The sequence below is a fragment of the Dipteris shenzhenensis genome, chromosome 27, assembly GCF_047967505.1.
Source record: "Dipteris shenzhenensis isolate YYH24624 ecotype China chromosome 27, Dip_SZ_1.0, whole genome shotgun sequence".
Classification (NCBI taxonomy): domain Eukaryota; kingdom Viridiplantae; phylum Streptophyta; class Polypodiopsida; order Gleicheniales; family Dipteridaceae; genus Dipteris; species Dipteris shenzhenensis.
Window position 1 is genome coordinate 2162831 of NC_141622.1, and position 13121 is coordinate 2175951.

The 13121-nt window shown below is 45.3% G+C and overlaps 1 protein-coding gene across 2 annotated transcripts in view; it reads right to left on the bottom strand.

Annotated features, from left to right (window-relative positions):
* Positions 1–366: 366 nt before the first annotated feature.
* LOC147883727 (NEFA-interacting nuclear protein) overlaps positions 367–13121 on the bottom strand; it is a 30913-nt gene continuing 18158 nt past the window's right edge. Inside the window, exons 7-8 of one of the 2 annotated variants that reach the window (XM_087398684.1) lie at positions 7809–7878; positions 1409–1649 (exon numbers count right to left, since the gene is read on the bottom strand). In XM_087398684.1, the coding sequence (XP_087254810.1) occupies positions 1603–1649; positions 7809–7878 (117 nt within the window). In that variant the 3' untranslated portion in view covers positions 1409–1602. Of the gene's footprint in view, positions 833–1408; positions 1650–7808; positions 7879–13121 lie in introns of those variants that run through there. The other variant, XM_087398683.1, reaches the window with a different exon arrangement.

The following is a 13121-nucleotide window of genomic DNA, read 5'->3' on the forward strand; positions in this document are numbered from 1 at the left end:
AAAAATGAGCTATGGTTTTTCAAAAAGCATAGAGGGGAAAATAGACAAAAGGAATGCTAACGATCTACTAGTTGCAACATGGGATTGTTTCTTGTTTATGAAGGTGGACTTCAAGCATGTCCCTGTTTGTTTGCTTTCTCAATTCTCGTTATTACCATATCCACCCATTGCACTAGAGTTTTAAAGAATTTGAGTTCAACCACAATCCCTTTTTGTTTAATCCCAGCTCCATTGATCACTTTGGTGGTGGTGTTGGGTGGGGCGTGGTGTGGTGCAAGCGGGGGGCAATACCCTCAACCAACTCAATTAACTATTAACTCGACCCCTGCTCCAACTTCTATAAAGCCTAAATCATGCCATTGTCCATTGAAATATCAGGACTTCATGAAACTGAACATGCTGTCTTGATCATGATGAATTTCTACATGTACAGAAACCCATGACAAAGCTGCCCAAGTTATGAGAAACATGCTCGCGCACACGAATTTCAGTTAGATAGGTTCTTAAAGGCGTATAAGAAGACAGATTGACCCTCAAACGTCAACACTAAATGCACACCTTCCTAGTCATCTTCTTCATCACTCTCTGAATCATAAGAAACAAGCCCTTGAACTGGACCTGCACTCACCTTCCTCTCTTCATACAGTATACCCTCTTTCTCATCTGCCTTTATAGATGAAGATAGCATAGTCACAGATGGAACATCCTTCTCCTGGAATTCAATGGGGGCTGTCTCTTTAACTTTGGCCCTTTTTAGTTGTGGCTGTATCCTGACTAACTTTGCTAAAGGCCTCACAGGTGTAGGTCTCTTGTCCTTGTCAAAAACTTTTGCCTGTATAACAAACAATCTTTCTTTACAAAAGTCACCATCATGTCAACAAAATTCACCACCATTATAAAACATGCTTCATGATTCAAATAACTTTTTCTTATGACAGTCACTAATGTACCGACTAGCCTTCAAGAGAAATAATAGAACAAAATGGCAGTCTCCTAAAGGACAAGGACGAGCAGCAACAGGTAACCATTACTCTTGTTACACTCTGACTAGTCCTTAAAAGAAAACAAATAGGCAATCAACAAGAGATGTAAAAGGGATTCAGCTACAGGCTTTGCAGAGGCATCACGCCCTCCACAAGAGAGAGAGAGCTCTGAGACGCAACCTGGATTCCATAGAGAGACTCGAGCAGGACCTGGCCTGCGGGCAAGTACGAGTGTTAGGGCCTAAACTGCTCCGCAGCAGAAGATGGACCCCAAGATCATGTGTGGAGCACAACTCAAAACACACGTGCTTTATTTGAAAGTAAGAGGAGAATCCAGATCTGAAAGACTAAGATGATGTAGCCAAAACAGAAAAAGATATATAGAATCTTAAAGTACAAAAACTTGCCCTTCAATGTACAAACGCAATTAGAGACAATCTTTGAGGTATGGTTCCAAAAACAGGCTTTGTTTTGCTGCACCCTCTGTGGGAAACTGTTCCTCTCTGCCATGCGCCTCCGTGTAGGCTTCAGTAGCTGCTCAAGGCTGAGCACTTATGCAAAGTTCTGCTCCGAAGGTGTACTGCAGACAAAACTCCCTTTGCTGCACCCTTATGCTCTCCTACAATGTGTAGGTGTGCACCACAGACGTCCTGGACTTCTGCCCTGGAATAACACCCTATGCTGATGTAGATCCTTTAGGCTTGCTGCTGCATTTCTGCCCTCCCCAATGCTCTCTAGTAGGGTACTGGTCTGCAGGCTGGAGAGTGCAGGAGATATGCTCAGGACTGCCTCTAGAAGTGGGCTTTATATAGCCCCTGTTCTGGCCGACGCAGTCTTGACAGACTCGCCGACCAGTCTGTTACTTTAAAGACTTGGTCTGGTCCATAGCCAACTGTAACTGCCTATAGATAGGCCCTCTTGTGCTGGGCCTGGACGTCTGCTGCTTCTGCGCAGTTCCGACCTTCTGCTGTCAGTCTGCTTCTGCACCCACCTGTAGTCTTCCACCAGGTACTGCTGCGCACTGTTCCAGCTACTGTGTACCTGCTGTACCCGTCTAGGTACCTCAGCCTCTTGACCTATCAGTAGCAGCCATGTTGCTCACATAGCAGCCTGACCCCTTCCCCTTACAGGTCCTTCTACCCATATCCATGGTGAGGTGTTAACCCCCTGAGCTCTCATCATTTGGGGGCTCATAGGTGGGGAATTGACCCAATTTCTCCAACAATGAAGCACATGCCTTGACATCCAAGCTCTCTTACCACTCCTCCAGGGCGCGTTGGGTCCAGCAGGGGGATAGGATGACCAGGCAGTTTTTCCAGACCGCCATTGGGACCCAGCTTAAGCGGAGTAGGGGCCCATAAGAGATTCTAGAAATGACATGGCCTTCTACAGTTAGCTTTTCCAGTCCGAGGAGGAGAACCCTCAAGTCCTCGTGGGCTCAAGAGTATTTGTGGGCACACAATCCTGTCCCTCGGGGCATGAGCAGAAAGTTGGATTCTCCATTCACAAACGAGGACCTCACCTTCCAGCGCAGAAGTGTCTAGGAGAGGATGGCATTGACCCCGGCCTTCTTCGGGTGCTTCTGCGAGTACATCATGCTCCCTTGCGGTTGGCCTTCTAAGTGTGCTCCCTCAGATGCTCAGCCGTGGTTAGATCTGCCTGATCCCGAAGAGTGGGGACTGCTCTCATTAATGGCACCGGATCACCCTTCTGGATACCGCCTACAAGATCTTAGCCAAAAGTCTTGAGCTTGTGTTTGCGCCCCCTGGGAGGTGCTGGATTGGGTTGTTAGAGGTCAACATCTCCTGATGTCACCTAGAGAGAGAGGGCCTTGCTTGTGGGTGTGCCCGCCCAGTGATTGAGGGGGTGTGGGGGGGGCATGGGAGGGTAGATGAGTGAGGGCCTGTGTTGTGGGTATGCCCGCCCCCTGTAAGGGTAGAGTAGGATAGGCTCTCTTGGAGGCCCATGTTAGGGCAGCAGGTCTCGGCTCTTGGAGAGGGGAAGTCTAGCCATGGAGCCTGGGGCCTACAGCCCTCATATAGGGGCTGTGCACCAGCCTTTATAGAGGCCGGAGGGGGTCGGCCCCTTAGCTGCTAGGTCGGCTGTCTAGACTCAGAGGGCCCCTCTATCCAGGGCTGTATGCAGCCCCTTTGTAGGCTGGAGGGAGTTGGCCATACAGGCCTGTTGTGTCGGCCACCTTGCAGGCTGGTTGGCCAGCCTGCCCTACCCAACTAGGGAGGGGCTGAAGGGCTATATATAGGCCCCCCCTCAGCCCTCTTTTCATCACCTGGTGGAGCAGCATAGCAGGCTCAGTTGAGCAGTTCCAGAGCAGCATTGCTAGCCTTGTAGAGCAGTTCTAGAGCAGCGTTGTAAAGCAGTTCATCCACCCCTTTGTGCTTCCAGTTGGTGAGACCATACTTTTATACTATGGTCTACACCCACTGTTGGGCGCTGATGACGTTAGTGGGGATGTCATAGTAGCTAGTCCCTGCTATGCGTGATGGAGTTTATGGTTTTCAATCTTATGAGTGACTACCGTGAGATTGAAACTGCACTATGTTGTGTTTTTAGAGGATGAGTTTGGGAATGTTCCTGGATTCATCTAGGTATGTGCTTCCAGTTGGTGAGGTTGCTGAGCTGTCCAGTGGATCTCTCAAGCAGCCTGTCTGTGCAGAGGTTTTCCCCAGTTGTAGTGGGGATTTTTCAGAGATCACTTGCAGTGCTCTTGTGCCTTTCTCTCCTTCTCAGAGTGGTGTGTGTGGTACATCTCGGGCTTGGGGGGGGGATCACGAGCTCCCCACCAAGACCCAGTTCTACCATGACCACTTTCTGAGGACATCGGACCAAGGCTTCATCATCAGGCCCCAGTACCTCGAGGATAGGAGAGTCTCACACGCCTTGCGGATTGCTATCGGATAGATACAAGTCTCGTCCCACTAGTTGCGGATCGAGGCCGGGAGAGCGGCTAGCATACCTAGAGAGCAACGGGTGTGTAGACTATGCACGATGGGGGGGGGTCGACACAGAGGAGCATTTTCTGTCTGTCTGTCCGAGATCCGAGGACGATACCATTGTCTCTTTCAGGAGGGGCTTGGCTTTGGACCACTTACATAGCTGATACATTTCCCCAACCAGGTTTGCATTGGCTCTACATGATTGAGATGCGGAGACATAGGGATTCCCTTGTGCGGCAGGCCATAGATCAGCTACAGTTGATGCCTCAGGACACCGAGCCAGACTGAGCACAAACGCACGTCACTGATTTTTACGCATCCAAGCCAGTGCCAAATGAGATCGAAGGGAAGGAGCTCGAGGAGACGAGAGCACTATGGATCAGCAGTTAGATCCGTCACCAGGATACGGCTGGACGAGAGACACGGAGACCACACATGACACGTGGGGCGACCAAAGCACGCATGATTGAGGTCCGACCTATCTTGACCCTCCTCAGAGGGGACCACCAAAGACAAGGCATTACTCTCGATGTAGCCCATCGGATACAAAGATCCAGGAGAGCGTGCCCCCCATCACCGTGGGAGACAATTCGACAGACATAGATACATGAGCTCTTTGCATCACATCAGAGGGCCATCAGGGAGCCGGGTTATATGGAGCCTGCACATGTACTTGGAGCTCTGGCTCTCAGCAGTACTTGATTACTCTTTTTCCTACTATTTTGTACTAGCTTTTTGCATTCTTAGCACTTAGTACTCAGCAAGGGCCTTACTGTGCCCTTTGCTTTCAGCCCACAGTGGCTTGTATGGTTTACATATATTTTGTACTTTGACTCATAGACCCACAAGGTCTCCTAGAGACGTTAATACACCTCTTTCTCTCTCTCTTTTCTCTATTCATTTCCACTGCAATTCTCACATGGGCACGGGAAGAGTCTCAGCCTATTGCAGTCCTTCTCTTGGATTTCGAGAAGGCTAGGCAATGGATTAGACACGGAAAGAGTCTCAGCCTATTGCAGTCCTTCTCTTGAATTTTGAGAAGGCTTATAACAAAGTAGAGTGGCCTTTTTTGGAGGACATCATGAGAAGGATAGGCTTCTCAAAGCACCGGGTTCAAGGTCTCTCAGCCCTCTTACATTGGGATTGCCAGTCAGATGCTTATTAGGGGCCACTCTTTTTTTGTTTGTGGCAAAGGCTTTGGGCTAGTTTCTATGACCTCAAGCAGCCGGTCTTACTCGGATGCGCTTACCAATCCATCAAGAGGACAAGCTTCTAGGGCGGACCTTGGTAGCCAACTAGGTCCTTTTGGGCACGGGCTGGTACATAGCCTTGTCATGGTGTTTCAAGGGTGCATAACACAACTCAGGCGCTTGGTGCACAACTTCTTGTGGGCAAGGTCGGACAACAGTAGGAACACTAAATCCTGAGTAGCATGGCATACGGTGATCTTACCCCAGGCAAAGGAGGATTGAGCATCATAGATCTGAAGATGTAGAGCAAAGTCCTTTTGGTCTGACAGGACTCACTCGAGGTTCAAAGTCCTGGAAGCTCTTACCTCAACAAGGGCTTCTGAGGAACACCCCCCACACAAGTGACTAGTGGCAGAAGTCTCATCGGTGGATTTTCTATAAGGCACCCCTTGGAAGGGCTCTCCATTAATGAGGAGCCTACCTAGGGTGTAGCAGCGGCTAGTTGGAGGACTCATTCAGGCTAATCCTCACTGTCGAGAAAGAAAGAAAGAAAGAAAGAAATATTAATGTCCACGGGAGACCTTGCGGGACTATGGGACAAAGTGCACAGAAAAGCGAACTCATACAAGCCTCAGTGGGCTGAAGCAAAGGGTACACTAGGGCCCTTGCTGAGTACTAGTCTATGCTAACATAATCATAATCATAATCATCATTCACTATTTACGGCCCACTAGGAATTCTAATTCCCCATGGCCGGAACATCGCGTCCCAGAGGCTCAAGGCAGTCACGCGCAAATTACGGGAGTCGCAAATCAAAAGTCCCAAAATTTCACGTCCTTGTTGTAGCAAGGGCTCATCAGCCGACTTTGCTAGATGAAAGAGCACAGCCTTTAATGCACGTGAATCCTTTTTGGAAACAGATGGAAAGAAGAGTCAACAAGAATTTTTTGTCTACGGTTGGCCTCAGACATGGTAGAGAATTTCTCAACTTATTGACTCAAATGGTCTTTTGCAGATAGATCCCGATGCCATTTTGCACATAGCTACAGATTTTTATGCCTCCCTTCTGTCAGCAGATCCTGACACACCAGCTAGAGATGATGCTAGATATAGGGTGTGGCAGCATGTTCCCATATTGGTGAAACCACACATGACAGTGATGCTTATCACCTTTTACGATAAAAAATTCAGGACTGCAATTCATGCCTTGCATAAGGGCAAGTGCCTAGGTTCAGATGGGTTGTCACCTTCTTTTTTATTGCTTTTGGAATATGATTGGGGATGATTTGACCTCAACTCTGCAGGACATATGTATTATGGGACTCCGGTACTATGTCTGACTCACTCATATAGGGCTCAACCCTAAGGGAGGCTGCAGAAATCTCATCTCCCAATAAAGGCCCATCACTCTCTTGGGAACTTGTTATAAGATTTTGACCAAAGCCATCAGTTTGTGTTTGCAGCCCTTCTTCCAGACCTTATCCATGATACGCAAACCGTCTTTGTGCATATATTTGATAACATATTTTCCTTTTGGGAAGCTTCTCAATGGCATCTGCACAGTGGCCAAAGACTTGCCATTCTACTCCTTGATTTTGAGAAAGCTTGTGACAAAGTAGATTGGGGCTTTTTAGAGGGTACCGGTTTGAATTCTCAAATGCATGCATTAGAGGGTCTCCTCGAACAAATCAGCCCACATGCACGTGCTTATTAGAGGAATAAAGGGGGAGAGGTTTCCGATTTCAAGATCAATCCGACAGGGATGCCCTCTTGCACCTTTTCTTTACTTATTCGCGGCTGAAGCAATGAGCTTGTTTTTGAGAGCTTAGGCAGATGTTGTTTGGAAGCGACCCTGAAAATCCCTCAGGAATAGAAAGATCACTCTTTTCTTTTAGAAAGATCACTCTTTTCTTTTAGCGTTCTATACGTGGAGGGATCGCAGTGAAGCAATGGAGGTCGTGGTTCGGTGTAGATTCTACTTGTACTTGCTGCCTCTTTGCTGAGAAGTCCATACAGCATTGCCTATGGGACTCCAGATGAGGTGCAGATTATTTGGAAAGGGATTGCTTAGCTATTGAGCACCTTTACACACTCTCCTTTCTATATGACTTGGGGATCAATAGCTTGGCTTTCCCTTTACGGGCCTCAGACGACATGTAATTTAGTCATGTTCCTTGGATGATGTTTCGATAATTCCACACAGACCTACACATGGATCAATGGATACATCTAGTTGGAATAAACACGATCCGAGCATGAGAACCTATTGGGGTGAGTTCATGCATGAGTCAAGGGGGGATGGTAGGAGGTTTGCCACCTAGATAGCTTGCATGGCACGTTGTATGGAGTCCATGAAATTAGGGACGACTGACGCACCTATGATTGCTCCAACTTTGGTGGTGGAATCTCCTTCTTTCTCCGTGGAATGATCGTGATACCTCAATCGTGGCGGTTCCAGCTTACTCCTTGAGATGTATATAATGGATTGCTACCATGAAGGTGTGACAGACTTAGAAGAGAGTCATAGAGTTGTGTGGATGATGAGAATCTATCTCTGGTTGTAACAAAGGATCCTCCTACAAGCCCATTAGGGATGCGGAGGATCCAATGATGCTCTTCTCCATTCTATCACTACATTCAATAATAAGTTTTATTCCTTCTATCTGTCGTTTTATATTCATAATCTAACTTGTTGCTCGTATTTGAAGCATGGAAATCATTAGTTGGTATCAGAGCAACGACCTGAAAGATCTGTGAGGTTTTGTAGATCTGTCAGAGACAGATAGATCGTGAACATAGCAAGAAAATAGATGGAGACGAAAACCAAACCAGCTGCGAAAGTAATCGTGTTCACTGGAGTGAATTTTACTGCATGGCAATTGAGCTTGAGACTTTACTTTATGGAAAAGGGGCTTTAGGGTGTTTTTTCAGGTACTGAGAAGAAGCCTACTGGCAAGGCAGCTCAGGAGTCTCCAGAGAAGGTCAGCACATGGGAGACCAAGAACGAACGAGCTCTCGGAATTCTGGATCGAGCCTTAGGAGCCAAGTTTCATCACCTTATTGATTTCACAAAGAATGTTCGGGAGAATTGAGTGTTGATTGATACTATGTTTGGAGCATGCCTGAAGAACTCCAAGGTTCTTCTCAAGCAAGCATTCTTTGGATTGAAGATGAAGGATGGTACCACGTTGGGAGAAGACCTTAATTACATGATGACAATTATTCAACAGCTTTCAGATCTCGGGGTTGAGGTAGACGAAGATGACTCCAAAGCTGTCCTTCTTTCCAATCTACCCACTAAATATGATGATATCAAAAAATATTACGTGTGAATGCAAGCATCAGCCTTGAAGAGATGATTGCTACATTGCTTGATGATGAAAGGCGGCAGTTGAATGAATGGTTTGACGATAGAGCACTTGCATGCAATGGATCAAAAGGCAACAGTAAGCGGAAGATGACTTGTGCATACTATGGAAAGCCTGGGCACAAAGAACTGTTTCAAGAAGTGCGAAGACACAGAGAAGAGAAACAAAGCAGCCCAAAAGAGTAAAGTCAAATCAGCTTATGTGGTCGCTGTCACAAGTCTGTGCATGGTGAATGATCCATCATATGATGACTATGCTTTCTAGTCAGTCCATATTAGGTTCATGCCATAATAATGAATCTTGTATTTAGCCAAAAATACACCGTAGGGTTGAGGCGCAGCCAATAATGCTGGTTATTTGTTTAGTCGTGGTCTTTTAGGGTGTCATGCCTATGATGTGTTTGTTCGACTTTGATTTGCAATGAAGTTGTTGACAAAGTATCTTTGATAGGTTTCTCTCTTGTAGAAACACGTTCATACTCGGTTATTGTCTTTCTTCTTATTTTGGGTTCTACTGGTAGACATAGGACAGTAAGCACCCTTCCACAACCTTGCGATGGCGATGGTGAGGTAGTCGTTAAGGCAGCGGCACTCAAGCTGAGAATTCCCTTTGCGCAACATGACAACCAGGACAAGGATTTCTATGAAGGGGGAAGTTCTACGTTGCTAGTTGACGAATGGGAGTAAGACTTTGACATCGCATTCAGGGAACGTGGGCAATCTAGCCGTGATGCGTCGTGCGTTGAAGATGAATAACGTATGCAACGTGGTGGTGACGGGTGATTTCACGTGTGGGGTCAAATTCTGAGTCGTTTTCCAATCAAGAGATTTGTTCCACGAGTACCAACGAATATTCTCAAGCGGCCTTTTGCAAAAAAGATAACGATCTACTGCTTTAGCTTTGTCGATGGTCTTCTTTAAATAAGGAAAGTTCAAGTGCTGAATTTTGGGAGACCAGTGAAACTGCACAATACTGTGAGTGTGTGCTAGAGGAAGAGAGAGAAAAAAATAATTGATTAAGGGATTTCCACCGATCACTGACAGAATCCCGTTTTTTTATGTCCGTATATTGACAAAACTGGACAAAACTTGACACAAAATCAGTTTAGAGGCGCTTTTGAGTGGATTTGGATATATCGAAGTGGTGTGGTGTCGATTTGAGGCGATTAGGGACCTGGACACACAAGTTTGGACCAAGGAGCTTTCTATTTCTTTATGCCTTGGAGTTGTTTGAGTTTCGAAATTTTATTGTGGGTTGGGTTATCTTCCATTGCTAAAGATTGCTGATATCTCCCTAGTATAGGGAAGGTGTGTTTATTTCAATTGTTAAGTTGTATTTGTCCGGATTGCAGGCATTCCCTAGCATAGGAAAGTTGTGACAGCTTGCATTTACAGTTTATATAGTGTGTTTAAAATTTTTTTTAATAAAAAAAAACACCTATCAATCTAAATGGAAGTTGAAGAACTTCTAGGGTGGACCCCGTAGAATCGGGAGTCCGGCCGACCCTGCAAGTGTCACGCCCATCAGGCCATACACTGTCTGGTAGAATTGCATTATTAGAGGATGCCTTGCAACATATTTTAGCTCAACAATTGCAAGCAAATGTAGGGCAATCCAAGCTCACAAAAATGATTCATAGTATATCTACTAGACCATCTCATGAAGAGAAAGGTAAAGCTCCAATATGCTTGAAACCAGTGTTCATACGGTCGAGCCTAGGAGGGCTAAGGTGCCTAATCTTACCAATTATAGGCTAGATAAGTATTCTAGTCGGATGTCTAACCGTAGTTCTGATATCATAGAGACCTAGTTACACAAATGGGACAAGGCCTTCGCCATTTGTGAAATCAGGAATGATATGAAGAAAATCCGCGAGGCCACCCACATGCTTAATGAGGCAACGAATAGATGGTGGATTAAATAGCAGAAAGATGGAGTGGCATCCACTACTTGGATCGAAGTCTTCTTTGAACCCAGAGCAAAGAGAAAAAACGAGGAGAGAAGGCTTGTGTTTTGGATGCCTTCAGCCTCATCAGTGGAAAGATTGTCCACGAAACAAGGATCGTCAGATGGCTGAGATGGTAATCTCAGAATGCGACGTGGAAATGGAGGAAAGTCCCAGAGCAGAACCGACGTAGATTCAACTAGTGGGATCTTCTCAAAGGTCAATACATGTTTTGTTATGTGTGTCTGTTGCTAAGCTAGTGAGCAGTGCACCTGATAATATCCTATCAAAGCCCACAGCAACGAGATATAGAGCCTTTAACGATACGGAGTTAATTAAGATGAAAGGGCACGTAGCCAATCATGACGTCATTGTGTTGTTTGACTCAGCGTCAACGCACAATGTAATTAACTCCAAGCTTGTAAAGAGATTGAAATTAAAGACTAGCCCATTTGACTATGCATATACAATCAGAATGGCTGACGGAAGTTCAACTGAAGTATGGGACCAAAGGGTTACCCAGTTCGAACTTCGAATTCAGGTTTATGCAGAGAAGCTTGATTTTGAAATGACAAAGCTTTGCTCACGCAGATATAGCCCTAGGTAAGGCTTGGTATTCTAGAAAGAATCCAGCCATAGATTGGAAAAAGCACATTTATCAGTTCAAGATGAATTATGTGCTGTATGTCTTACGAGGTGAAAAAGATATACCTCAAGGACCGTTGGTTTCCGTAATGGAAGTTCGAAAAGCTCAAGAAGAGTTTTTGTTTCTTTGTACAGCATTGGTAGAGCCGATTAATGGTCCTTCGGCTAGTATTAATGTTACCCAAGATGGGGAGATGGCCAAGTTGGCTGATCAAATAGCAGCGGAGTTCTCTGATTGTTTTAGGGATGAGTTACCTTATGGGTTACCTCCAGAGCGGAATGTTCAGCATAATATTGAACTCGTTGGAAGGTCTTTTGTATCCCTTTTGTTTACTTCACACCCTTGGGAACCCCTTGCTAGCATGAGAACCTAGCCATAGATTTATCCTTGACCACCATGAGATGGCATGAGAAACTATGAGACTAGATGTATCCTTAACATAGCCTGAGGCATTCCCTTGAGGAAGGGTATGATGGGATATCTCAAGGTGTATGCCCCAGGTACACCTTGGTTTCTATGTGTGTGCGCTAGAGGCACAGTTAGGTACCCATAAGCACTGTTAGGTGGTGGTAGAAGCCACATAGGATGATTGAGAGAATCTAGGAGCAGATTGAGGAGATGATTGTGGAGCTCAGAGGTCATCAGTGATGTCAGTGATCATTTAAGAGGTGCCTACTTAAGGACCTCACCTTTCTTCATTCTATAAGCAAGAATTCTCAGTTTGTGTTCACTCCATGCTTTCCTTTCAGTTCACCAACAGGTAATGCCGTTTGGACTTACCAATGCTCTAGCTACATTCATCATGCTTATGAACGATTTACTACGCCCGTATATCGGAAAGTTTGTAGTACATTTTATTGACGACATTCTTGTTTTCAGCAAAAGTATTGCTAAGCATCATGAACACTTGAGAATAGTGTTCAGTACTTTGAGGAAAGCCAATCCCTATGTAAATAAAAAGAAAACTGTACTGTGTAAGGTAAGACTTGAATATTTAGGACTCATTATTACTCCAGATGGGGTAGAAATGGATCCAAAGAAAGTGACTGCGATACTGACTTGGCGTATCCCTCAGAGTTTGACCGCTTTGCGATCATTCTTAGGATTTGTCCAATTTTATCGAAGGCATATCAAAGGATATTCCGAAATAGTATCGCCATTGACTGGTTTTACCTCAGATAAAGTATCTTTTATATGGGGACAAAATCAACAGGAAAGTTTGAACACCATAAAAACAAGCTGTGGTCTTAGGACCAGTGTTAAAAATAGTTATTTCCCAGAAACCGTTTTTCATTGAAACCGATGCGAGTGGCATTGCGGTTGGAGCAGTTCTACTCCAAGAGGGAAGGCCAGTAGCCTTTGAAAGCAAGAAGCTTTCTCCCTCTCAACGAAATTGGCCAACTCATGAATTAGAGTTGTATGTTGTTATCCATGCTTTGAAAACATGGAGACATTATTTATATGGATCAGAGTTTTATGTTGATGTTGATCATGATACTCTGAAACATTTGTAGTTGAGATAACAACCTGACTTGAGAGGCCGCCAAGCTAAGTGGGCAGAACCCATGTAGGAGTTTAACTTGACGATTGGGTACCGAAAAGGAAAGGATAATAAAGTTGCAAATGCATTGTCACGCATTATGCATAATATGAGTTTCACGGTATTAAAGAGTGCTCTAATGACCGAGGTGAGAGAAACACAAAAGGTGGACAAGTTTGTCTAGAGTCTTTGGCCTAAGGCTCATGTGCTGAAACCCGGGGAAAAGGGTGACCTGGCATCTCGAAAAGACCAAACTTATGCAAGATATACCATAAGAGATGGTATGCTGAAAAGAAATGGCAAGGTAGTAGTACCTAATCAGAATTATCTCAGGCAGAGAGTCATTCAACAATGCCATGATAGCCCATGTGCGGAACATCCAGGAGTCAAGAAAACGTACGATCTCGTGAAGCGAGATTTCTCTTGGCGAAAAATGAGAAAACATATTCATGAATATGTGACACGTTCTTCGTGTGAAGTAAGTAAGGCAGAGCC